Here is a 27,600-nt window from a genome sequence, read left to right on the forward strand (position 1 = left end):
GCAAACCAAATTCAACAGCACATTAAAAGACTTATATGCCATGATCAATTGGGATTTATCCCTGGGATGCAAAGATGATTCAACACACACAAATCAATAAATGTAATATACTCATTAATAGAATGAAAGATTAAAACTGTGGTATTTTCAGCTCTATCTTGGGAGAACCCTATTTCATAAATATAATTGGGGATGTTGTCCACTCTATATATGTATATCAATTTCAAAATGTTAGTTTGTGTCAGGATGTATATCTGGCTAAATGCTTCAAATTTTGTATGAAAAAGTTATAGAAAGTTTAATAAAGAGCCAAAGAGAATTACATTAGACTAGTTCACTCTCAGAAACACAAAAGTAATATGAAATATTTATTAAAAGTTTGGTTTCTAAGTTAAAAAAGTCTTTTTCAAAGAGGCCAGGAGAAGTCATGAAAGAAATCTAAGCAGGAGAAATGTGGCCAGTTTACATTTTAAAAAGATTGGTCTGCCAGCAGCCTGGACTGCAGGTTGGAGGGATATGTAAGATAAGACCACAGCAATAGTCTAGAGAAGAAGGGGATAAATGATGGTGGACTAGAACTTAAATGGTGGGACATGACAAAAACAGAATTAAGAACTCTTTTGGAGGTGGAATTGGGGATCTCAGGCACCTTCCTAACCACTAACACCCAACTCTGGATATGGTTGACTGTCTTCCAAACTAGACTGGTCAGTCACTATCCTCCATCCACTGATGTCTTTAGTCTGAAAGGAAAACAGGTCCCTGGGAGCCCCCGCTGACCCTGCAGACACAAGTAGGAAGATATTTTATAAAAATGCTTTATTTAATGAGTAGCAGCCCGAGTGGCAGCCCCACCTCCCCACCTAACACATACAAACACGTACACATCCTGTCCTTATATTTCCACAAGGGAGCACATGCCAAGATGATATCCATCCCCAGCCATCTGACTCATACAGAGAACAGACAGGAGGGGCCCATCACATACACCAAACTATCGCAACAACACTCCTTTCACTGTTTCTGTTCAGTCTAGAAGACTTGGCCTAAAATTGTTTTAAGATTTTCTGTTATTTGCAATGTTATGGAAAAGTAAATTACTGACATTCACAAGGTGACAAACTGTCAAGAACAAGACTGTTTTGTTTTCCTTTTTTAATTTAGAATCTTGTTAGCAATACATTACATCCTTAATAGAAAAAAACAACCATTTACACAGTAACTCAAAAACCAGCCATTTAAGAAAATAATGTAGTAATCAACTGCTACCAGGGAAAACAGGCCCACTCATTTGATTCTACTGGCAAGTCCAGGTTTATGCAAAATTTGAGAGAGTCTCTGTCCTGAATGGATGATGAAGCATTCAAGTAAAAGGTAAGGAGTTACAAGGGTGAGTTTTTGAGGGATTCTGCCTCAGAAGAAGTTATTCCAGGAGTAGCCACAGTCCTTCAGTTTACTCCAATGTTGCAAAGTTTCTGGGACGACCAGCATAGTTGCCTTTTGAGGAGTTTTGACAATTCATCAGCCTCAAGATTCAGGTCTTATAAAACATTCTTCCCACATTAAAAAAGACTTTGTCCCACAGGAATAAGTTTTTCATCGCTTCTCCAGCTTCTTGTATTTGGCTTCTGCAGGGGGGAGAGGGAGAAGAAGTTATACCTTTTAAAATTGGCTCTTACAAAGATACTTTTCAGTTAGCATTTCTAGGTAAATTCAAAAACGTCTATTACATTAAAAAATATCTATTAACTTCAGTCCTCTTAGCTGTCCAAACTGTATCCAAATTATAGGCATACCATAAATGGCAACTATCATATTAGCTAAGGACAGATATTTGGATATCTGTCCAAATATAATCAATGTGCACAACTTAAGGAGTCAAATATACACATACAGAACTGAGAACCTAACATGAGTTCTCTAAGTTCTAACCCTATCAACAGTACCTGATCAGATGCTCCACCAGGGTTAAGCAGACCTACTGGCACTTGAGCCACCAGGAGCCTTACAAAGCACAGGAAATTGCCTCTCTAGGCTCTGTCCCAGGCACCCTCTGAGAGCCAGACTGGGACTTTGAAGAAGTATGTTTCACCTTTTATTTTCTTATCCCTACCCCTCACTCTAGGAAAACAATTTTGAAAGATACAGAAATTTAAAAGACCATCAAATAAACCTCAATGTATGGATTCCCTTTTTCTTTAAAACCTTGAAAGCATCTGGCACAATGCCTTCTAAAGTTCACAGTCACCATTTAGTAAATTTAATTGTGGACAATGAAACTGCTAACTACCACGCATGTCTCAGTCTGCTACAAACCAATCTTTTGAAGTAGTCAACAACTGTCAATGATAAAAATAAAATAATCTGTAAATTATATCTAGGCTAAAAACAACTGCATTATTTTTAATCATGGATATAAGAGCCAGAGTCAATTAGCAAGGCATCAGTACTAGTACGAGTTTCCTCCTTAAAGGAAAAGTAACCCTTCAAGAAAGGCTTGATTGACTACTCTGTTTTCTAAGACATGTATCTACATTATTAAAGATGCTTCAGCCTGCTGAACCACAATGAAGAGCTTGAGCTTTGTAATCAATCAGACCTAGTTTGAAATACAGCTCTTCTATATACTAGCTTTGTGTCCTTAAGCAAGTTATAACCCCTTCAACCACAGTTTCCTCTTCAATAGAATGGGGATAAAAATTATGACTTACCTCAGAGACTGAAGGATAAAAAACATAATAGACGTAAAATATTAAGAACAGTGCCTGATATATCACTAAGTACTCAGGAAATGTTATTATTGTCACTAATAAAAAGTTACTTTCAAGAGGTTTTGTGAAGATTAAAATAGATCACTGTAGGCACATCATAAATGTTAACCATCTTATTATATAAGGTCATACTGGCAGGAGGGTACTCATCAAATCAAAAGAGAAATAAAAATGGTTACCCAGTTTTTTTGAATACGCATCCAACTTGTAGGCTGCCTGCTCAAGAGCTGCTACCTGCTCCTCAATTACATTGATCTGATCCAGATAAGGCTGTAGTCCAGCATCTTTAAAAACAAAGACAGACCACAGGTTTATACAACACCAACAAGGAGTGCAGAAAAAAGTGGAAAGTAAGCATGCTAGTGTCTCTCCAGCTCTGCCTAAGACAGAGTGGGTGGAGTGACATGATTCTGATCACTAGCAGGCAGATGCCTTAGAAGACAGTAGCTAGCTGATCAGGTATGGCGGTGACCTAAACAAAGTTAAGTCTCTCTCATCTACTGGTTTTCCTCTCTTAAATTCCTTGCTCCTCAAGCAATCTTTCCGTTACTGATTTGGTTTCTTGGGTACTCCCAGACCAAGAAGGAGAGCCCTAAAGACAGGGAACACAAATATAAGTCAATGGGAAAATATATTCTACCAGTCTAAAGTAGCATTTTCCAATTATAGATGTTCTGGTTTTCTGTTTATAAAGTAGTCCTTTATAGGTTTCACTGTTAAATTAATTCACTGTTTTTCCAGGAATAAACAGATCAAATCAAGATTCAGAAGCAGAAATAACCATACCATCAAAGCATGCTAATCCTCACAATGGAAGAAATTCACCTTAATTTTCTAATTCACTTTTAGAAAATGAGCTCCTTGAGGACAGGGGCCATGTTCTCCACTGCCCCAAGCACAAAAGAACATTAAATACAAACACATTTAATTGTAAAAAAATTATTACTTACACTTCTGGTTTAAGTCCTTTAAGTTTCTACTAATGTTTATAGCAATATCTTTCATTTCAAGATACTTCAGGCTGGTTAGTTTATTCATATTTTCCAGAAGCTTATAGTCTTCACTGGTGGCTTTAAAACAAACAGAAGATGTGATGCCTTTAAGATTTGTTTAGATAACTGGAATGCGGAATTAACTACCAAATGGTAGTTCAAGGCAGGACCTAGGGACTGTCAAAGAAGCAGGCCACTTTTGATCTGTGACATTTATACTCAGCCTATGTACTCTAAATGTCTAAGTAGAAATTCAGGCAACAATCAGCAAACTATTGAAACCAAATAAAATCCAGAAGCTTCAGGATCTTAGTTAGAAAGGAAAATGATAAACTCATGTACCAAGAAAAGGGAGGTGAAACAGTCTTGGTACCTCTACAACATGAAAACATATAATTTGCCAGACTGCAGCATAAATACATATATATATCAAAATATATATAAAGTCAACTAGGACCTCAACACTTCTTTTTTTTTTTTTTTGCCAGCCGCTCCGCGGCATGTGGGATCTTCCCGGACCGGGGCACGAACCCGTGTCCTCTGCATCGGCAGGTGGACTCTCAACCACTGTGCCACCAAGGAAGCCCCCTCAACACTTCTTAGTAACTCATTTATTACTTGTGAATCTGTACTCCATTTTATACACTGACTTCCAAACCATTTGCCTCCTTCTCACATCCTCAATTCCCTTCCCCATCCCTACTCAAAGCAAATGGCCTTTACTCCAACTTTCCCAAAAGCCAAGCCCACTTACATAAACTGCCTCAGTCTTTCTGCCTCACTTCCAAACTTCTCTGTACCTCAGTGTCTTCTCGAGAGGCAGAAGCGTTCCTGTTCTCACCACGACAGCTCCTCCTCCCGTGCGCCGATCCCAACCCTTCCACCTCTTCAGGGCCTCTCTTCAGTATCCCCTTTCCCTTGCCCTTCCAAACTCTCTCTCCAACCTGGCACCTTCCTCTCTATCTAGAAATATATTCTGGTTTCCTCCAGCCCAAAAGCACTCCCTCTACTGTACACCTACATCATTTGCTCAGTAAAGCAAAGGAGCTTCACTGCTAACCCTTCTGAAAGAGTAGCTTACACTCACTGCTTCCTCCTCCTCACCCTTCACTCATGTAAACCCTTCCAGTCTGGTCTCTGTCCCCACCACCCAGAAAAATTACAAGCTCCAAGGTCATCAGTGCTCTCCTAACCACCAAATCCATGGCCTTTTTTCAGGTATTATCCTCCTGGGCCTCTCCAATAACATCTGACACTACTGATCTCTCTCTCTTCATGAAACACTCATTTCCCTCGGCTGCTATAGCATTTTCTCACTGCTCTTTTTGAGTTTCTATACCAGATCTCTTCTCATCTAACCCCCTTAACTATCAGTTCTCAACTTTCCCTCAGCTGTGACACATGGCTGATGTTTACATGGGTGGCACATTTCCATGGGGATTCCCAGGGTTATGCTAGCTTCCTTTCAAACTCAAAAAAGTATCTGTATAGGTAAGAATGACAATCATAGGGAAATTACAATCCACTTAAAATTCATTTTGTAATAAATCATTTGGAAACCCAGGTACTTTAAGTACTGTTAATAAAAACAAATTAATTGCCCAATACAGGCATTCCCTGAGATTTCAGTGCAGGTCCTCTTATCTACCTCTATGGTCTTCCCTGGCAGTCTCATCCTGCACAGCCTCAACTCACTCTGCTATGCTCCTGCTCTGATCACTCTCTGAGCTCTGGACTCACATGTTGAAGTCACCTGGATGTCTTGATAACAGTCACCTGAGTGTCCCAGTAATAACTAAAATCAGCCAAGTCAAAACTGAAAATATTATTTTCACACTAAACATGGTTCCTCTTTCCAACCTGCCTATTTTGGCTGAGGACACCACCCAGGCTTAAAACTGCAGACACATCTTGGGCTTCCCTGGTGGCACAGTGGTTGGGAGTCCGCCTGCCGATGCAGGAGACACGGGTTCGTGCCCCGATCTGGGAGGATCCCACATGCCGCGGAGCGGCTGGGCCTGTGAGCCATGGCCGCTGAGCCTGCGCTCCGCAATGGGAGAGGCCACAGCAGTGGGAGGCCCGCATACCGCAAAACAAACAAACAAACAAACAAACAAAAAACTGCAGACACATCTTAAGCTGCTCCCATCCCTTAACACCCACTTCAACAAGTCCTATAAATTCCACTTTTATAATGTTCTTGCATCCATGCTCCCCTCCCCATTCCTTTTACCATCACTCTGTCACAGACGGTCACTTTTCATCTGAAATATTGCTCTTCTGTGTCTCCTGCATATCCATACTCTCACTGCTATCAAATTAGTCTCTCTCAAACAAGGGTCACACACTCAAATACCCAGGAGCCAACAATATTATGTAAATGAGTGAAGCAAGCCAGGTGTTTGCATTTTAAACGCAAGATTACTCACTTCTACAAAGAAATACACTCTCCCACTTCTTGGAACCTATGGTCCTCTTAGTCTTAGTCTGTCGTTTACTTTACCAATTTTGATAGACGTTGGTACAGAAAACCATTTCTGTACCACTACTAAAAAAACAACAATATAAGAACAGTAATAAGTGGCAACTGACACCAGGTCTCAGTAAAAGGGAGAAAACAGGGAGTAGTTGGGGACAAACTGCACAGCGCTGGTCCATTTAAAGGAGACAATGCCCAACTCTAGCCAATTAGAGCCTTGCAAGAATGGGGGACTACTACTGCCAAATCTTTGGAATTTTTAAAGAAAAGCCAAAAAAAAAAATCTAGATTTTGTTGCTTGGTTTCTTTTGCTCAGAAATAAACAAACAAATAAATAAATAGGCTGTTGGAGACTCACAACCCCTCCTATTCTGCACCAAGCATGTTCCCATACATTCTGGTTCATAAATTTAGCTCACAGCAACTTCCTGGGGAAGTGAAACAACATAACAGCCTTTATGAAAAGCCACACTGGACCAGACTTCATTTTTTAGATCCTCCTCCACACGTGGGTCATGTGTTCACCTGGAAATACACACTGGACTAAAAAATTAATCATGTCCCAAAGGGTGGGAGAGATGAACCTAATCCCTAAATCTGCAGGTCACTCCCCATTTCCCTTTAACCTCGTAAATACACCTGCTTAGCCAACAAACTGCTTGCTTATACCACCTCACTCACCAGTCATTTCCCACTTTTTGGCCGATCAATCACTTTACAGCCCTGTTCAAAATGCACCTCCCCTAAAGAAGCACTTCTTGATGAATTCTTTTTTGTTTTCTCAGCCTCAGTCTACACTAAGGAGGCCTGCAGGGCTGTATTAAGTATTCTTATGTGTTTCTGTACCGAATTTTTTTTTATTCAAGTACAGTTGATTTACAATGTTGTGTTAATTACTGCTGTACAGCAAAGTGATTCAGCTATACGTATATATACATTCTTTTTTCTTTACATTCTTTTCCATTATGGTTTATCATAGGCTATTGAATATAGTTCTCTGTGCTGTGCAGTAGGACCTCGTTGTTTATCCTGTGTTGCTGAAAGTAATTCGTGAATTTCTCCAGGGAACGGATGGACTTCTTTCCTACTCATTCTTGACCTCCCCAAACTTCCACCAGGCATGTTTCGAGGTGTGTGGGGTTAGGGAGGGAGCCGCAGACTGACGCTGCTAAAGCACCTCACAGGCCTACCAGGGCCAAACCTCAGCTCCAGCGAGTGGTGCCTGGAACTAGCGGAATCAACCCGGGCCCCGCCTCACCCGTCAGTTCCCCAGTCAGGTAAGTTGCCATCTTGGAGAACATGTCCCGGCAGAGTTCAGTGATGTCAGCCTCAGCGGGCTCCTTTGCTTCCTCAGCGGTCTCCACGGCGGCATCATCTGGATCAAAGGAGAATGAGTAAGTGCCCCGGGCTGCCCTGGTCCTAATCCAGCCACAGAGGCCTCTCCCTACATCCCTCCACCGGTCCTCATTGCATCAAATCGGCTCCATTCTCTATGTGCCGTAATTTCGAGTCCCTCACTTCGTCCCTGCCCCACCTGACACGCCAACTCTGCTCCCTTGCACCGGCCTCAGCTCACACTCGACCCCGCGGCCAAACCTTCTCAGTCGCCCTGACAGGACAAACACGCGTACACACAGGCGCGCCCCTCCGACCTGCCCGCTCCCGCCAGGTGAGCCCTGGCACCTCGGACCCGTAACCCAGAGCCCCAGGCCTCCCACTGGACATTTCGTCCCCATCCACTCCGCATACCCCGAACGGGCTCCTCGCGGTGAGTCTCTGGGACACCCTCGGCCGCCGCCGCCATGCCCAGCCCCGCGCTGCTTCTGGTTCTGGGATGCCTGCGCATGCGCGCCGGGCGTGCCCCGCCCACCCCGCCCTGGGTTCATTGCCCTGCGATTCTGCGCTTCTGGGCTAAGCCATACCGCAAGGAGTGAGTGATAGCCAAGCGTAGGCACCAAGCCGAATTTGAAGCTAAAATAAGCTTCGTGAGTCGATCAGCTGCCATGAGTCCGACGTCTGGAACAAAGGATGCGCTCAATTCTGCGGCCACTCCCTGGCGGGATCACTAGCCTAGTAAGACCTCTCTGGGATGGGTCGAGCCCAGTGCGACCTGCTGACTAAAATGACCCGAGACAAGTTAGCCCCTCCCCAGAGAATCCTCACCCCGGCTGCTATTAGTCACTGAAAGACTGCTCAAGGAATCCTTGCTTTTGAAGATAGTCTCATCTAGGCTCTGGGAAACCTTGGGGCATTATCCCTGAGCCGAAAAACTCTCCCTTCCTATGTCCTAGATTAATATCAGCTCATTGGACCTTTTTCCCCAAGCTTCAGTCTGGCACCTACGTCTCTTGGGTTGATACAGCCTTTCTTTGTTTATTTATTTTTGGCTGTGTTGGGTCCTTGTTGCTGCGCATGGGCCTTCTCTAGTTGCGGCGAGCAGGGGCTACTCATCATTATGGTGCATGGGCTTCTCATTGCTGTGGCTTCTCTTCTTGCGGAGCATGAGCTCTAGGCTTGCGGGCTTCAGTAGTTGTGGCACGCGGGCTCAGTAGTTGTGGCTCTCAGGCTCTAGAGCACAGGCCCGGTAGTGTGGCGCACGGGCTTAGTTACTCTGTAGCATGTGGGATCTTCCAGACCAGGGCTCGAACCCGTGTCCCCTGCATTGGCAGGTGGATTCGTAACCACTGCACCACCAGGGAAGTCCCGAAACAGCCTTTCTGTTTTTTTGTTTTTTGGTTTTTTTTTTTGCGGTACGCGGGCCTCTCACTGTTGTGGCCTCTCCCGTTGCGGAGCACAGGCTCTGGACGCGCAGGCTCAGCAGCCACGGCTCACGGGCCCAGCCACTCCGCGGCATGTGGAATCCTCCCGGACCGGGGCACGAACCTGTGTCCCCTGCATCGGCAGGCGGACTCTCAACCGCTGCGCCACCAGGGAAACCCCGAAACAGCCTTTCTTGAAGAAAGCTTAGATCATAATTGTTTAGGACTGAGGATACACTCTGGTTATCTTAATTGCATTCAGCTGTTTCACAAGACTTCTGGGTATATAGAATGTATTTGATGGGATGGGAGAATGCAGGTGGGTGAAGGGAATGGATGAAAAAAGAAACTGGGAGCAATGGAAGGTGCAGAATGAGGGAGGAATAAAGGTCACAGGGGCAGAGAGAGGGGATAAATATCAGGTCTCAGGATGCAGGCCTATACATCCAGAATCTTGGTGTAGGAGTTTTTTGTCTTATCCCTGCTTATCCTCCATCTGCACTCTCACTGCCCACACCCAACAGCGCACGCACGCATGCACACACAAACACACACACCATAATCTCTTCACCCTAAGGACCAGGCCTCCCTAGGTCACTGTCTCCACTCCCTCCAATAGTAGTGTCCGCTATTTCAAACCATTCCTATGAGTCAGAGGTTTTTCTTTCAGAACCCCTGGGGCAGCCAGCTTCTTCACATTGCCACTGCCTCAACTCTACACCTCCCAGCAGGGATGAGCTTTCTCCAGCCCAGGTACAAGGATGGTTCACAGTTCCAGACTCTCTTCTTTCCCCTGCAGTCCCTGAAGCAAGTGCAAAGTCCTGGTTTTCCTAAGGATTTTTATTGATAATCACCAGGCAAACCCACATTGTCCTATGGAAGGACAGAGTCAGAGTCCCCCACATTTTATCCAAATATCTCGGAATCCTGAGGTCATTTCTTTGCCAGCTTCTCCTCAGGCCCCATCTCTGTCCTGGTTTTCAGCCCCCTCAGTGTTCAGTGGCATGTCTGGAGGTAGGTTTTTCCACCGAGTCTTCCTGGACTTTGCTGGGGAAGGCTGGGAGAGGTCACCACTCCAACTCCTCTGCAACATTGTACTCTCCCCACGAGAGAAAGTGTCCTCTCTGGCTTCCCCTTCTCTTTCACAGGGAAACCCTATAGGGAAGACATGAACCCCATGGGTACTGGCAGTGGATCTCTAGATGCACAGAGGAAAAGGTTCACTGGCAAGTAGGAAGACATCTAGATATTGCTGTTCTCTCAGCTTCTACTTTTTTCACAAATCATGGCTATCCAGATGATTAGGAAAGTTATTACCCTCCTTTCCTTTATTATTTTTTACTGACTTTTTAAAAAATCATCACAGCGGAGTTCAGAGCACAGGGAGTGAGAGACCCAGCGGGAGATATTTCACAGAGTTATACACAGAAACATTGGCTCAGAAGGCCGGGCACAGGGCGGGACTCAGCAGCAGCAGTGGTGGGACCCGCTGCCCTAGAAGTGGAGGGTGTGTACTGAGGGGGCTTCTGGGGAGGTGGTGACAGAGGACCCTGCTGTCTGATGCTTTAGGACCCCTCCCCCACCACTCTCCTGCCCGTCCTGGAGTCCCCAGGGGGCTGGAGTCACAGCTGGGGCTGCCTGCAGGTGCTCCCAAATGCCTTGTTCCCCCTGTTGGAAGAAAAAGGGACAGGTCATTTGGAGGAGGAGTTTGTGTCCCACTTTTCCTTTTACCTGGATCTGTTTCTCCAATCCCAGACCCTCTCCTAGGGGCTAAGGCTGCCCTCAAGGCCAGAGCAACCAATTTCAGGTCTTCCCTCCAACCCCCACCTCCACGATTCACTGACTACTGGGAACATGTTGCCCCAGGAGCCTGAAACATTGGTCTTTCAAAAATGTTTTGCCTTGGGCTTCCCTGGTGGCGCAGTGGTTAAGAATACGCCTGCCAATGCAGGGGACATGGGTTCGAGCCCTGGTCCGGGAAGATCCCACATGCCGCGGAGCAACTAAGCCCGTGAGCCACAACTACTGAGCCCATGTGTCACAACTACTGAAGCCCGCGCACCTAGAGCCCGTGCTCTGCAACAAGAGAAGCCACTGCAATGAAAAGCCCGCGCACCGGAACAAAGAGTAGCCCCCGCTTGCCGCAACTAGAGAAAGCCCGTGCGCAGCAATGGAGACCCAATGCAGCCAAAAATAAATAAATAAATAAATAAATTTTTTAAAAAATGTTTTGGCTCTACCCACTGAGTGGAAAAGATGGTAGAGTTCAGCTGTGGGAGCCGAGAGGATCCAGGTGAGAGACCACTCACCATGCCTGGAGAGGGAGCCAGCTGCCCTTTCTTCTCCAGCATCGTCGGCTTTGAGCCCATGGCATCAACCTGGGTCATGACTCCTTCCAGGACAGTCTCCAGCTGCAAAACTCTCCTTTTGAGCCTGTGCAAGATTTGAGAGAGACCAAGGGAGCAGAAATATGTGTGTGGAGGGCTGGGTGATTCCATACAGAAGAGTATGTGTCTGGATGGGAGCAAGGAAGGTAAAGCCCAGCCTTGTCAGGAGAATTAAAGGGGGAGAGGGGTTTTCCCTGGGGTAGTACAGGGAATTGGAAGGTTGTGGAAAGAAGCTCAAGATAGGATGACATAAACACAGTCAGTCCCGGGCCGCCGGGCTGCACGTACATGTAGAATTCTTCTCCTGAAACCCAGCCACCTGCTTTGGCAGCCTCTGGACTCGACTCGCCTGCTGGGCTACTCACAGTGGACCAGCGCAGGTTCTCAGTCTCAGCGGTGAGGGCCACCTGATCAGGAGGTCAGAGAGCAGAGAGAAGACAACTGGGAAGCCATCAGGTCCTGCTCCATCACCTGCTCTAACGGGCTCGCGGGACCAGGCCTCGGGCTCCAGTGCTTGCTATTCCCCTTCCCTCTCAGACTCTGGAGACAACAGAATCAGAATGGTCGTGCTGAACACAAAGCTGGCCTAACCTCTGGGAGAGAATCACCTCCACAAGAAACAAAACACAAGCTCCTTGAAGCATTGATGAATGAGGTGCTCACTAGAAGCCAACTCCATTTGGGAGAGCAGGGACAGTGTCCTGGCACTGTTCCTTTTACCCTTGGCTTTTTGGTCTATACTGGATAGGGATGAAGCAGGCATAGCAGGGGCAGCTAAGGATCAGAGTTGGAGAACCCCAAGGAGAAGGCAGCTGCTCAGAAGGAATTGTCAGGGATTCTCAGACAACTGGTCCTTTTCTCCCTAAGATGATGTTTTAGAGCAATGGTGATCAACCTTGGCTAGGCACTGCAGTCACCTGGGGGGTTGTAAAAAGGACTGATGGCTGGGCCTCCCAACTCCCCCAGAGATTCTGGTCTAGGGTGTGTGGCCTGAGCATGAGGATTTTTTTAAAGCTCTCCGGGGCGTTCTAATATGCAGCAGTTTGAGAACCACTCTTCTAGAGAGCTCTTTCCTGCCCATCTGTCAGAGGATTTCCAGTTTGGGCTTGTGTTCCAGGTGTGCTGGCAGGGAGGGGAGGGTGAGCAGTTTCCCTGTAGCCTGTCCACCAGCCAGGCTCACCCTTTCCTCCTCCAGGTCGTGCCACATTTGTTCCTGCTCTTTCTCATCCAGGATGTGATTCCCATCTTGGTCAAACCTGGTGAAGGCAGCCGTGAGCTCAGTGATCTCATGCTCTATGTGCCCCAGCCTGAGGAGAGCAGGGTGATGAAATGACTTCTGACCTGCCGTGGCTGGGAGCTTTCCATTATGGACTCCCCACTCTTTTTTGCTAGACTCTGGCAAGAGTCTTGCTCTCTAGGGAAGAAGGGCACCACAAGAGAAAGCCAGGATATCCAAGATGTAGCGATTTGACCCCCGAATAAATCACTTGAATCTATTTCTTCCTTCCCTGACTCCTGCTGACTAGGTTCAGGCCCTCATGATCTCCTAAAGGAATTATTGCAAAATCTCTTTGTCTCCAGATAACCTGCCCTCTCCCCCACCCCCCCTGCCCTATGGCCTTCCCTTCCCCTGAAATCCATCCTTCATAATGCAATTAGAGTAATTAACCTTTCTAAAGTACAAGACTAAATATACCCCTTCCCTGCTTAAAATCCCTCCTGGGCACCCTATTCTTTGAATAGAGTAGTGTTGTTCAAGGCTTTTCCCAATGTGACCTTAGCCCATTTCTCTGGCCTCATCTCCTGCTCTGTCCGACCTTTCATTTGATACCTTACAATGCTCAGCTACTTATTACTCCTGTATATGTTGCTCAATTTCATACCTCTTTGCCTTTGTATATGCTTTTATTACCCCATGCTCCCTCTCTTCTAGTTACTTCTACTGTGGAACTTGTTCTGTGATTCTGTTTATTTGCTTACATGTCTATGAACTCCTGGAGGACAAGACTTTGTCTCATTCAACTGTGTGCCTGGCTCACAGCTGGTGCTCACAATATATTTGTTCAATGCTTGTTAATATGTTTAACTGGGAAACAGGGAGAGGATGGCTAAGGAAATAGACCTGTGTTTGTGGGGGAGCATAGAACTAAGATAAGAGTTTTGTGGGCATGAGGGATGTATACGATGATTAGGGTATTATTATTGTTACACTAGTCCTAAGAGTTGTTCAACAAGGTCCAGAATATCATAGAACATTGTCAGAGTCCTTTAAACTAAGGGCACAGTTCTGAAGGTCAGGATCAGAGACCTGTAAACCAAGGTCAAAGGCCTGTAAACCAAGGTCAAAGGCCCACTGGCCAAGATCAGAGGCTTATAGGCAAAGGGTGTATGCTTGAGGGCCAAGGACTTACAGACCAATGTCAGGGAAGGTTGGATCTCCGGGTGCTCACTCCTTCAAGGTGTTGGTGAAATCCTCAAACTGGATCTCCTGCTCCGCACCCTGCAGGAACTTCTGCACTTCTGAAACCTGCTCTTTCCTCAGATGCAGCCTCAGTAGGGTCTTGTTATAGCCCTGGAAGGGGAAAGGAAACAGGCACCAGTTCCCACAGCCTCCTTTTCATCTCTTACTCCCACCCCCACCCACAGGGTGACAGGATCCCAGGGATAAGCTGAAGGCACACAAGGGCACAGGCCCCTAACCAGTCAGGCACAGACCAGGACACAGAGCCTTGGACCTGGGCCCTGATGCACATGTGTGGCTCAAGGAGACTAAGTAGTCACCTGTTTCAGGAGGTCCGAAAGCTGTAGCTCATCCTTCTGTCCAGCCAACTCCTCCTTGACCTCTGAGTATGTGTCATTGATGATAGCCAGAAACATATTCTGGAGGATAAAACAGGGACTGGGGTCCTCACTCCCAGACCCATTAACAGCATCGAGCCCATTGACCCTATTAATGTCCCAGACACATGTTCTAAAAGGGCCAGTGCTTTCAGCCCCAGCTCTGCAGCCCACTAATCCCCACATCTCTGGGTCCACAGAGCCCAGCCTTTCAGCACAATTCTGTTACAGACGGGTCATGCTCCCTCATCAACCGGGTGTCCTCACTCAACTGCTGCAGTAATGACCACAAAGATACCCCAACATATGCCACAGACCCCCTCCATGTAAGAGTCCACCAGTCACTGAAGCCAGAAACTTTCCAAGGTGAGAGTAAAATTGTGCTCTCTTTACCATCCATCCCCAATCCATGTCTGTATCCCCATCCACTGATCAAATAAAGAAACACACTGGCTTTTCTGATAAAAATCAAACCCAGATCTTTCATGGTTGGCAGGGAGAGAGAGCAAATACAAAGCAGTGGTAGTAGAAAAAGCCGGAGATCCCCAGAGGAAGGGGAGTCTTAGAGAATAGGCGGAGAAGCTTCTAGGGGCAGTCTCTTCTCCTCATGAGGCACTTTTCCTTCTCTTTCCATCCTTGGAGGATAGGGGTTTGATTTTAGTGAGGGAGCCTGCAGATTTCCTTATACTCTGAAAACTGCCTAACTGTGCTGACCACACATTAGCCAGCTCTCAGATCAGGAAGCTCTTCCCTCCCCCACCTCTCCACCCTTGATTTGAGAAACCCATCATAATCATTAGTGCAGAACATGGACGGGGGTCAAACCCCCACCCTGCAGGCCATCCACATCTCCACCCCTCAGGTTCCCAAATCCCTACCCCTCAGAGGGACCCTCACGAGGAGCACAAAGAAGACAAAGAAGACATAGGTGACAAAGTAGGCTGGTCCCAGGACGTGGTTGGCATTGTCGATAGCATTGTAGTCAAAATCCCCAAGGATGATCCGGAACTGAGTGAAACTGAGAGACCAGGGTTTGGGATTCACCCAGAGCCCGACAACAACGCTGACCCCATCCCGTTTTCTCCCTACTGCTCTTCAGTGAACTCAGACCCCTCCCTGCACCTCCGCCCAATCTGATGGAGACAGAACAGGATGCAGAGACACTGAGCACACACACCAGGGCTTCCAGGAACTCACACAGATGCTTAAGCACAGACACGCCCACATCCACATACCCAGCTGCCCCAAGGATACACACATCCACAGAGCTGGAGGGTGAGGGGCCAGGGAGGAGTGAAGGGGCAGAACGCAAACATGCACTTGATGAAAGTGTTGATGCTTTCCACTCGGGTCCCAAAAAGCAGGTAGCCCAGCTGGGCGTAGGAGAAAAACACTATGAAGAACATGACGGCGAAGCCCAGGATGTCCTTGGCACAGCGGGCCAGTGTGGAGGAGAGCTGGGTCATGGTCTTATTGAAGCTGATGTACTTGAATATCTGGAAGGGCCATGTTGAACCAAGCGATTAGGGAAGGAAACAGAAAAGCCTGGAACGGTCCATCCCAGGGGCCTAAGGGGGCCACAGGAGTTGCCACACCAGACAAGGAAAATGAGACGAGTCCTGAGGAAGGGAGAATGCGTGCCCTGAGGTGTTGCTGGGGGTGAGGAATCCCAGGGTACCTTGATCCAGGCAAAGAAGAGGTTGACGGCGTTCATGTTGTATTGTGTCTGACAGAAGGTGAGGAACTCAAAGTCAGCATACGTGTTTGGCTGCTGCAGAAGCTTCCCCATTAGCCGATTCACCTCAAGGGTTCGGAATATGTGGAAGCCCACATCCACGATGGAGAGCTGTTACAACAGGGCCCAGGGGGTGTCAGAGAGTCAAGAGGATCTCAAGGGAAGTTCAACAGTGAGGTTCCAGGGGAGAGCTGTGGTGCGTAAGACAGATGGGGAAAAAAACCACATCCTTCCCTGCTGAGTTGTTGACTATCTCAGGTTCAAATGGAACTGGATAGGATGATTGGGGAATGTCTGAAAGCTCAAGAGAAGGCTTTAGGGCCAGTGGTAAATACGTAGGTTGTAAAGGACCATGGAGAAATGGAGCCAAGCAATTTTATTTCCCCCACCACTTCCCAGCCTTGGTCAGAAATTAATGTGTCCTGTTAATAGGAAGGAGACGAAGATGAAGAGGCAGAAAATTTTAATAGGAGTGAAGAGAAAAGGCGGGGGGCGGGGGTGTCAAGGGGACAGGTCATGAAGACAAGAGACAGAGAGGAACTTAATATTAAGTACAAAAATAAAAGAGCAGCGCCTGGATCATAAGCCAGAGGGAGAGGGGATATAGAGACAGGATTTTTCCAGAGCTGAGCCAGGGGAACATCAGCCTTTGGTTTAGGGAGCTGTTACTCAGTGATTTGACCAGAAGTCACAAGGAGGACTTGGGACTCCAAAAGGAAGAACTTGGAGCCCCTATCAGGGTAGATCCCTTCCACCACCCCCTATGTGCCAAGTCTAAGATATCTGTCCCTCACCAAGATGACCACCAGGTCCAGAATGTTCCAGATGCTGCTGAGGTAACGAAGCCAGTGGATGTGGAGCTCCAGGATCTCGTCTACTACGTAGTAGAAGATGAAGATGCAGAAGATGATCTCACAGCCAATGATAAAGAAGTCCCAGTTGCTGACATAGCGGATCAGCTTAACTGTGCGGATTTGCCAGGATGGAATGGCACCTCCTGTAGCTGGAAACTCCACCACCAGTCTGTGGGAGGAGGGGGAGATGTCTGGTGGGGTCTGGGCTGGAACAGTTCTACCCATCCCCTCCCCTCCCCACCCCCACCATAGGGTACAAGTTTAGGGAAGGGTCTCCAGCAGAGGAGAAGGGAATCAGGAGCCATGGATGGAGGGAAGGCAGGGAAAGGGGACCCACCTCAGAACACAGAAAAGATTAATGTTGGCATTGTAGACTGAGAAGTCAATGAAGACCACCCGACTGTCCCTGTCCAGCCACAGGCCCTCCTGAAGGTCCCTGAGTGCATCTGCACTGGCCTGTTGAGATCCTGGAAGGTCCAGGTGGTAGCCACCTCCGCTGTAGCTTGTGAGCTGGCCCCAGTGAGAGGAGCCCCCCAGCTCATCCTGCGAGTGGTAGGTCTATCTGTCACAGAAGAAGCCATCTGAGCAGAGAGGTCTGAACCAGCCCCAGAAGCTGATCTCCCAAGGCAACGGCAACACTTTATAATTGTCTTGGCTTTACAGTTTCATATATACATATATATATATATATATATATATATATATATCACATATAATATATATTTCACATATATTACCTTGTTTAATATAACTATTTGAGGAGGGGAGGGTAAATATTATCTACATTTTACAAATGAGGAAACTAAGACTCACATATCTGAGATAATCCAACTAGTTAGTGGCAGAACTGAAACTCAAATGTAAATCTCCTGATTTTCACGTTGTCACCAAGCCTACGGATGACAAACCCAAGCCCACGTTTGACTCCAGCCTGAGTAGTCCCCATAAGGGAAGCACCTGGCCCACATAAGCCAGAAACGACCCCTTCTGCTCTTGTAGTTTTGCACCTGTCTACTTAACCCTATGATTTTCTGTTCTGTCCACAAACTTTCCTCCCTGGACCCTTATTTCCTTTCCCTTCTTTCCTGTCCTATCCACACATCTCCCCTTTCTTCCCTAATTCCTCATCCATCCTTGGCCCCTTGCTGCCTTCCGCTATTAGTTCCAAGGGTCAGACTCTTCCAAGTATGACTCGTGTGGCAGCATCAATGTTTCATCCATTCTCCATACCCCTGAGGGAATTCTGGCAAGAAAGGATGCTTTCTCTGGCAGGACTGCCCTCCAGAGTAGGGCAACTGTGACTGTGACCTGTGTGTGTAAACAAGTCCAGAGGCTATGGCTCTGTCTGCTAACATACCCTCTCTGTTCCTCAGTGACCCCAGACCAAGGTCTCCAAACAGTCACAGATGGGTCTAAGGGAGATGCCCCCCAGCTCCCCCAAGTACCCCCAAGGCTCCTTAAGACTCAATGGAAGTGGTTCCCAAACCTGGGATGGTGTCAGGCTCAGAGGGGCAAGCCCTGCGACACTGGTGGGGGGACTCACTCACGCTATGCCATTGAGGAGCCCAAAGGGGAGTTGTTCTTCCTTGTCTGGGGAGTAGACATCGTAGCAGCTCAGAATGTCCTCGTGGAAGTCCTCGTGCACCACTCAGGAGTCATTGCGGACCCTCAGCTGCCGCAGCCTCAGAGCCCCCAGCAGCAGGTTCTCATAGTAGATGAAGGAGTGGGAGCCGCGGCCCAGGCTCTGGTTGTTGTACCATTTGGTCCAATACGAACTGTCCAGTAGTGGGCCCTGGGCAAACTAGACCACGAACTGGGTTGAACCTGACCCAGCCTCATCCTGACCCTTACCCTTAGAATGACCTTTTCCCACACTCCCTGACCCCTCCAGCTTGTCTCCAACAGTATGCTGGAGACAGTAAGAGTCCAACAGTATGCTTGTGTTGGACTCTTCAGCTGACCCATGAACCTTGGCCAGATCTTAGCCTGATGTGGCCTTATTCTTTATTTAAAATACTTCAAAAGGTATTCTGCCTTACCTCTGATTCTCAATACTAGATTAAGTACTGACTTAAATCTCTGATTATCATCCTGATTTCCAACCTATCACTACCTGAACTCTGTCTAGTCTTATCCTTTAATTCATGCCCGATCCTTTGACTCAGCCTGATTCTGGGTGACCTGGTCTCTGGATATGGCCTTATCCACTGTCTGACATCCCTGAACCCTGGCCTGTGGCCTCAGGCTTTAGGCCATTGAGAAGAAGAGGGGAGGGATAGAAGAGATCTCATACTCACATCCCAGAAGTCTGCCATGCTGCTGATGGCCTGGAAGGAGACTCCAGTGTCTGATGGGGTATGTAAGAAGAGCTCAGACATCACTTTGGTGTAGTAATAGGCGCTGGAGCTTGTCATTCCATAGGTCACTAGAAACCAACCCAAGAGGCTGTGTCTTGAACACTGTTCCCTTCTCCATTATCCAGAGGGGACAGGAAAGCCTCTGCCCTGAGGCCAAAGATGCCACCCGGATGGGACCTATCTCCTAGAGTTGGCTAAGGAGGCTGACGGTTGCATTGGGGAAACGAGGGAATACATTAGGGAAGAGTTGTGGTTATAAGCTCTCTTTCTCTCTTCCCAACTCACCTCAGAAAGACTGAACTCCACTCAGTAATTATCTCTTGACATTGTCATTCTGAATATTCACTTTTCTCTTCCTGAACCAGCTTAACTTCCTAGTTCTTACTCCCCAGAGCCAGGAAATTTCTACCTTCTGCATCAGGTAGTGCTTCCTTTTACTTGGCCTCTATTAATGCCCTTGGGAAAATGCCTCCAAATTCTAGAGTATGCCAAGGCCCTGGTCAAATATCGTACAATGGAGATGTGGTATCCTGGACCTTGGAGTCAGCGACTCTGCAGTCATGGGAGTAGGAGGTAGGCATGGCACCTCTGGCCCTGGTGCATCCTGATGGGCACAGTTGTCTCCTGAGAGAGGGACTCAGAGCATCCCCAGATCAAAATAAAACCTGGCCTTTGCCCTGAAGAACTACATCTCCCTTGACCACCCTAATACACACATCCAGTCTGAAGTAGGGCTGTCAAGGGACGCTATAAGTTTTCTGGTTAAAAGGCACAATTTGAAGAGTATAAGCCATTTACTTCATAGATTGCCCCTCAATTTAGATTTGTTTGATAGTTCCTTGTGTTTAAATTCAGATTATACATTTTTGGCAAGGAATATCAAAGAAGTAGACGGTGCCCTTTTCATTACATGATATCAGGAGGCACAAATTGTCTAACTGTATTATTACTGGTGATATTAACTTTGATCCCTTGTTAAGGTGGTATCATCCAGCTTCCTTCAATATACAATTATTATTTTTCTCTTTGTAATGAATACATATTTTGTGGGGAAATACTTGGAAACTATGCAAATATCCTGTTATTCATCAATCTTTCACTTACTAGTTTTAGCATCCTTTGACAACTTTTGCCTAATTATTACTATTAAGGTTGTCAAGCTGTGATTTTCTCATTCCATCATTCCTTCTGCATTTATTAGTTGGCATTCTCTTCAGGAAGAGCTTTTGCTTCTTCCTCATTAATTTATTCATGTATGTATATCAGTATGAACTCATGGATTCTTGTCTTATCTTTAAAATTTCTATAATTCTATAAAAATTTTTATAATCTGTCAATATTTTGAATTGTTACTCAGTTTTTTAGCCAGGTCATGAAAAACAAAGAAATTGTCCTAAAATACTAAAGAACCATGACAACTACATGCAATATGTGCATCTAGTTAGGATTATATCCTGGACCATAATTTTTTTCTTTTGCTGTAAAGGCTATTAGTGGAATAATTGGTGAAACTATAATAAGGTCTGTTCATTAGATGATAGTACTGGATCATCAATAATTTCTTGACTTTGATCATTTCCTTGTTTTTAAAAAATACACATTAAAGTATTTAGGAATAACAGGACATTATGTCTGCAGTTTACCCTCAAACAGTTGTGTGTGTGTATGTGTGAAGAGAAAGAGGCGGGCAGAGAGAGAGCATGATAAAGGAAAAGCAAGCATGGTAAAATATTCGTATTTGGGAGATCTGGGTGAAATATATGTAAGAACTCTTTGTATTACTCTTGTAACTTTTCAGTTCACTAATTAAACTTTAAATCAAAAAATTAAATAAAAAATTTTAAGTAGGATTTGTCAGCCTCTTGTGAGCAATTCCCTTTAAGAATTTTATTTTCAAATCTTGGAAAATATTTTTTTCCCTTTCTGGAAAGGGAATGCTTTGGTGTGGACTGAAGTTCATCCACAGTCTTGGGGGAAACAGAGGCCGGTGAGTGGTCCCAGATTAGGCACAAGCAACATCATACGTTTCCAGGAGGAAATCAGCAAAAAGAAAGCATTATTATTTCACATTTCCGCATCCCACTCTATTAATTCCAAGAAATGACTTGACTTCTCTCTAAATAAAATCTGTGATTCCCATCCTTAGTATCTGTAGGACTCAGACTCAACTCTTCTGGATCTGGAAAATGGGTTGGAAATCAAACTTCTGTCTGCTGAGGGTCCGCCGCAGTTAGAACTGGTGGTCAGTGAGCTGAACTTTTCCTAGACATTGCTGATTAAATTGTTATACCTCTAGATGGCCACTAGGTGGTAGTCACGGCTATATCTTTTCCTCCTCTCCAATTCTCCAAAGTTACCACTTAAAATCAGCATTGCTCTGAACAGATTGTCAACACTTTACGGAGGCATAACATCACTGATTATTATTCAAGACAGTAAAGACTATGTATTCTGACAAAAATGGTTTCACCTAGTCAAATGCCCACTGATACTCAAAACACCTAATATATGCCCTATGTTAAGTGTTTGATGTGCTTATTTCATTTAATCCTACAACAACCTTATGTATTAGGTGCTATTATTTCCCAGTCTCTGAGGGCTGAAGTCACTTTCCCAAGGTAAACAACTAAGGGAGCAAGGATTCAAATGCAAATCTGTTTGCCTCCATAGTAAACTAATTCTGTTCTGCTTTAAGGACAGCACTATATCCAAAAGGTAGAAGTTACAGGAGGGAAAACTTAAGTTTCATAAAAGGCAGAGATTCCCAACCATTAGTGCTTCTTATTAAGAAAAGGACCACACTTCACAAACATCCATTTTGCCCCTAAAAGTGTCAGCAAAGGACCATCTGCTGAGGATCACGTGAAAGGGGTTCTGGCAATGGGCAGTGGCTGGCCTTCCTGGATCCTTCCTTTAAGATCCAGTGAAGGAGTGGAATTGCTCTGTGTGTTTCAAAAGGTAACACTAGGTCAGAGAAAGGGAAGGAACAGGGAGGAATCAAAATTTGTGTCAGTATATCAAATGTCAGTATGTCAGCACTTTAACACCTTTTAGGTGTAGTGAGGGCCTCATTCCAGGAAATTTTCAGACACTGGACAATGACTGCATGAGAATGCTATGAAAGGGATTCAGAGACCAGGTGGCCATCCACTACAGAGAATCTGATTTTTTTTCTCTTGGACAGAAACTAAATTCTCCTATACATTATATCATGCCTTTTACCCTTGGCTTCAGGTCAAATTCACAGTTGTTGAATAATAACGATAATCACCACTACTGACATTTATTATTCATCAGGCTTTGAATACATTGTCTCCCATAATCCTGAAAAAAAACCTCATAAAGTAGGAACTATTTGTATTTTATGCAGATAACTGAAATCCAAAATGTTATTAAATAATTTGTCCAAAGATCAGATAGCAAGCAGGTAGACTTGAATTCAAACTCAGGTATGATTCTCTCCAAAGACCCTGAATTTAGCCACTGCTCTACATTATACTAACATATCACTCCACTACTCAAAATCCTTCTGATTAGGGACCTGACTCTCCTTCCAAAGGTCAATCCAAATGGTTAGGATTGTGCACGTTTATAAGGTGTCCTTATAAGAAAACTATTTGAAGAGCTCAATATCTGAGTCAGGAGGCAAATTATGAAAGCAGTTGGTAAACTCAAAAGATCAACATCTTAAAAGAAGCTTCAGGGACTTCCCTGGTGGCTCCGTGGTTAAGAATCTGTCTGCCAATGCAGGGGACACGGGTTTGATCCCTGGTCCAGGAAGATCCCACATGCTGCGGAGCAAAGATCGCACATGCCACAGAGCAACTAAGCCCGTGCGCCACAACTACTGAGCCCGCATGCCACAACTACTGAAGCCTGTGCACCTAGAGCCCGTGCTCCGCAACAAAAGAAGCCACTGCAACGAGAAGTTTGCACACCGCTCGCCGCAACTAGAGAAAGCCCGCGCACAGCAGCGAAGACCCAACGCGGCCAAAAAACAATAATAAATTAATTAAAAAAAAAAAGAAGCTTCAAATTTCTTCATTCTGGTATAAATGAATAAATGTATATAAATCTGTATGAAGAATCATACTCGGACATAGTTGAGTCTCAAAGAAGGAAAAAAATCACAGGCATAAAAATGTTACCTGGGTTATTTACAACATCAAAAAATTACAAGCAACCTAAATGTCCTACAGAGAGGCAATAAATTATAAATAATTATAAATAAATCATATCACTGAGCCACTTAATGGAGTATGATACAACCATTGAAATGGTAATAAAAGCAGGATGCAAAATTGTTTTGCTGCTATCATTACACTTAAATATTTTAAAATATTAAATATATAAAACCTTAAAGGAAAATTGGACTTCTTAGTTAACAGTATAATAGGCAGATTTTATTTCTCTTCATTCCCATGGAGTTCAATTAATGCTATAATAATAGAACATAAAAATAATAAAATCATTTTTAAAATCTTTCCACCTATTTGTTTTCAAGTCACAGGATGAAATTTCCAGGTGCTGGATGCTATATTGGGCTTTGTGACTACTTCCTAAGACCCTCTCTTGGTTCAAACCATGATTTTATTTGAGGTATCACACCTCTACTAATCATCTCACATATGTTGCCAGATGCTGAATCCACAGCTGGCTCTAGGACTTGGACAGGGAGCTCAGGGCTAAGCTAATCCACAAATACCCCTCCCTTGATACCATTGTCAGTTCAGGGATGGGCATGTAATCCATTTGAGATCAAGGACTCATGAAGAGAGATTTCTGGAACATTTTGGGACCTACTGTCTCTTACTAGATATGAATAAGAAAGCCCCAGATGATCCAGACTTAGCATGAAACTGATTGTGCAGCTGACAGAACTGAATAACAGAAACAGGTGAGTCTTTGATGATGTCCTTAAGCCACTGGATTGATCAGCCCTGAACCCTGTCCTCCTTTGGACTTTCATTACCTAGACAAAAAATTCCATTCAGGTTTAAGCCTGTTTTCACTGGATTGTATTTTATTGTGACATATTCCTTACTTATAGGAAAACCATGACATTTTCAAAAAGGTTGCATTATTTCTGAGGAAATGGAACTAGAAAAGCTTCTGCTACTGTCTGAACGTCTCTAGAGGACTGTGGATGACTTTAGCATATCTGTGACAAAGTCTACATTAATTAAAATACATTATTACCCTATATTGAAGAGGGCTTGCTGACTAGGTCAACTGATGATGATATTCTAGGAACATGCCTACCATTCATTTCTCAAAGCTTTCTGAACTATATTTTGGGGTAAAGTCAGGTTTCTAGAATATCATGAAATTTATACACACAAAACATATATATGTGTGTTTATAAATATCTATAATGTACATATATGCACACATATATGTATGTATAGAGATACCTAAATATATATACGTATGTAAATATATATCCCTACTCCTAAAAATTGCCTTTATAGAGTAAGGATATTATACAGATTTTAAGGGAGGCAGATATAAAACACAGTCAAAAGAAAAGTAGCTCCAATCTTTAACACTGCTTTTATCCATTATGATATTCCATGTTTCTTACATAAAATCCAACAAAGCCAATTCTTCCCAGAGTTAGCATCTTCTTATTAACTGGTGTGCTCATTCTTACTCACAATGAGAACTACTCAATATATTTGTGTTTTCTTCTTTGCTTTGGTTTCCAGGAACCTCAGGCTTTGTTCTCACTTGCAGTGCATTTGTTTATCTTAAGTTATCTTCCTCCCCTATCTCTTCCCACGTCTTTTTAAAGTCTTTTTATTACAATTCTAAAGGGTTATATTTTATTGTATCTGTGTTTTAAAAACATTTATTTATTTATTTATTTATTTATTTATTTGGCTGCGCTGGGTCTTAGTTGCGGCATGCAGGATCTTTTTTTTTTTTCAGTCATGGCATGAGGGATCTAGTTCCCTGACCAGGCCCTGCATTGGGAGCACGGAGTCTTAACCACTGGGCCCCTGTATCTGTGCTTTGTAATGTAAGTGGCTCAGATTCCTTTTGGACATAGGTGGGGCATAAGTATGTTGTAATTAAATAAGTGTGACTGTAATAATTATTATTAATCATCATCATCGTGAGCTTGAATAATAATTTGATTTTATCCATTCCAGTATTTATAGTAGAGACCAAATATTCTTGTCCTCTTTTTTGAAGTGCTGGAAGACCTTCCCAGATCAGAGCAATAAGAAGTCAGTGGTTGTTTTGTGCCTCTCCTTTCCCAGGTGATTGCCATACAGGTTATCATCATGCTACTGAGCTCCTTCCCTGTCCCTAATTACTATTTAAGGGAACATAGCCATCCTTTTCTAACAGCACTCTTTTTGAGCAGGAACGAGATCCCTTCTCTCAACTAATTGACAAAGAATCTTGAAGAGCTGGGTGCTTCTGCCAGCAAGTGTATAATTCCTTTATGTGTCTACACTACTCCTCTGTTGGAAACTCTGTGCCTTCAAGTGTTTGACACGCAAAAGCCAACTGCTAACTGGCTAGCTCTGAGGAAAAGCATTGAGGATGCTTCTCTAGAAAAATGGAGGTCTCTTTCACCCCAATCCCAGCCTTGGCAGTCATTATGTGGATAGAACTTCCACTGTGATAACAGTCCTCCAACTGTTGAAGAGTTGGAAGTTCCTTGGGCTTTACCAATTCTATATATTTAACCAACAGCTCCTCTGATGGCCTTTTCCTGAGCCTCTCTTATCACCTGGCTTGCTGAGAAGCTCTCTGAAATATCTTTACCTATTTATTAGGACACTGGATCCCGTTTGGCTTTGGTCATGTAAATAATTTGGAGGGAAATAAGGTCTATGATTATCCCTACAGGGTGAGTCGACTATCCTGTGAAATAAAATACAATACCCTGAAACTCACCCTTCTTAATGCCTCCCCAACAGCCTCTGATGATAGTTTCACAATAGCTTAGCTAAACACTTTAATACTCACTCCTGATGGAAAAGAACCATATCTCATCAGCTTCCATTATGATTTATGTCAGGGAGGTTATAAGTTCCTTGATTTCTCCAGGTTCCATTAGCTGTTACTGCTCCCATGCCAAACTATGGGCACGATTTACTCTTCCCCTACCTGGCACAAACTGCTAGTTATTCCCCAATAGCTTTCCTCTCCTTCTTGCATAATAATATAATTTTATCTAGGTGCACATGGCTGCCCAACTAAACGCCACATTATCCAGCTTCCCTTGCAGCTAGGTATAGTGACCATTTGAATAAATTTTGGCCAATGGAATGCAAGTGGAGTGACATCTTCCCATGTACATCTCTGACTTATGTCCTTAAAAGGAAAGAAAATACTTTCCCTTTCTATTTTCCTACTTCCTGTTGGCTAGAGCATGGACATAAGAGCAGGAGCTGGAACATGAGACAGATGCCATATGTTGAGGATGGCAAAGCAATAAGGTAGAATGAGCCTGGGCCCCACATGATTGTGGAGCCCCACATTAGTCCAGGGCTTCTTATACCTCAGATTGTTACATGACAGAGAAACAAGCTTCTATCTTATTTAAGCCACTATTATTGCAGCTAAACCAACATCCCAACTGAAGCAAATCATATGAATACATCCATATCAGAAGGGTACTTTGCAAAAGGAACTTTTCTAAGAAAATTAGGATAAGCATAGAGGGAAAAAGAGTTGAAGTCAACAAGCTGTTAGCACAAAATTCCTATCCTAAGAAAAGCCAAGTCTAATCTCAGACCTCTTGGTTAAAACCATTTACTGGATACATAGAACATTTTTCCTTTTCTTAGTACGATGTCCCCTATTAAGAAATTCTTTTGTTGTCAGGACTTCCCTGGTGGTCCAGTGGGTAAGACTCTGTGCTCCCGATGCAGGGGGGCCGGGTTTGATCCCTGATCAGAGAACTAGATCCCGCATGCATGCCGCAACGAAGATCCCGCAACTAAGACCCAGTGCAGCCAAAATAAATAAATAAATAAACAAACAAACAAATAAATACAAAATGAAAACTTTTTTTTAAAAAGAAATTATTTTGTTGTTCTTCTTGGGCAATTTCTCCCTTCACTCTCTTCTTTGCTTGCCATTCCACCGACACATTCTGATTAATGCTATTGGAGCATCCAAAGTTGGATTCCAAATACCTTATGGTTCTTAAGATGGAGAGTAGGCAGAAGAAAGTTGGGACCTGGAAATGAGGGAAGGGTTAAGTCCTCAGAGCGTTCACTGAAGGATTTCACATCAGTGTATCTAAGAGAATACAGCTGAGAGAACTGTATCACTCACAGCTACCTTGGTAACTAAGCATTATCAAGCCTTTTAGGACTTACGTTGAGAGGATTAAAGTTCTAGAGAACCTATGACTACACATGGCCCGTTTCTTCTTAGGAAATCAGATTCACGGCCAAAGGGT

General features: G+C 44.6%; 2 protein-coding genes across 2 annotated transcripts in view; both read right to left on the reverse strand.

Annotated features, from left to right (window-relative positions):
* Window positions 1-1,146: 1,146 nt before the first annotated feature.
* BLOC1S2 (biogenesis of lysosomal organelles complex 1 subunit 2) lies at window positions 1,147-7,680 on the reverse strand. Its single transcript, XM_079718384.1, has 4 exons — window positions 7,501-7,680; window positions 3,722-3,841; window positions 2,951-3,055; window positions 1,147-1,628 (listed from the first exon to the last, which is right to left on the reverse strand). Exons 1-4 carry the CDS (start codon window positions 7,541-7,543, stop codon window positions 1,597-1,599), a joined length of 300 nt encoding a protein of 99 aa, XP_079574510.1. The 5' UTR covers window positions 7,544-7,680; the 3' UTR covers window positions 1,147-1,596.
* Window positions 7,681-10,623: 2,943 nt separating this feature from the next.
* The window catches only part of PKD2L1 (polycystin 2 like 1, transient receptor potential cation channel), a gene marked incomplete at both ends in the record, with an annotated part of 34,713 nt that continues 17,736 nt past the window's right edge, over window positions 10,624-27,600 (reverse strand). Inside the window, 15 exon segments of the mRNA XM_079723834.1 lie at window positions 10,624-10,659; window positions 10,661-10,669; window positions 11,311-11,434; window positions 11,677-11,795; window positions 12,569-12,695; window positions 13,839-13,960; window positions 14,170-14,268; window positions 15,124-15,244; window positions 15,541-15,722; window positions 15,905-16,072; window positions 16,756-16,984; window positions 17,153-17,373; window positions 18,362-18,463; window positions 18,467-18,616; window positions 19,113-19,240. Of these exon segments, the coding sequence (XP_079579960.1) occupies window positions 10,624-10,659; window positions 10,661-10,669; window positions 11,311-11,434; window positions 11,677-11,795; window positions 12,569-12,695; window positions 13,839-13,960; window positions 14,170-14,268; window positions 15,124-15,244; window positions 15,541-15,722; window positions 15,905-16,072; window positions 16,756-16,984; window positions 17,153-17,373; window positions 18,362-18,463; window positions 18,467-18,616; window positions 19,113-19,240 (1,937 nt within the window).

This window comes from Hyperoodon ampullatus (genome assembly GCF_949752795.1).
Source record: "Hyperoodon ampullatus genome assembly, chromosome: 1".
Classification (NCBI taxonomy): Eukaryota; Metazoa; Chordata; class Mammalia; order Artiodactyla; family Ziphiidae; genus Hyperoodon; species Hyperoodon ampullatus.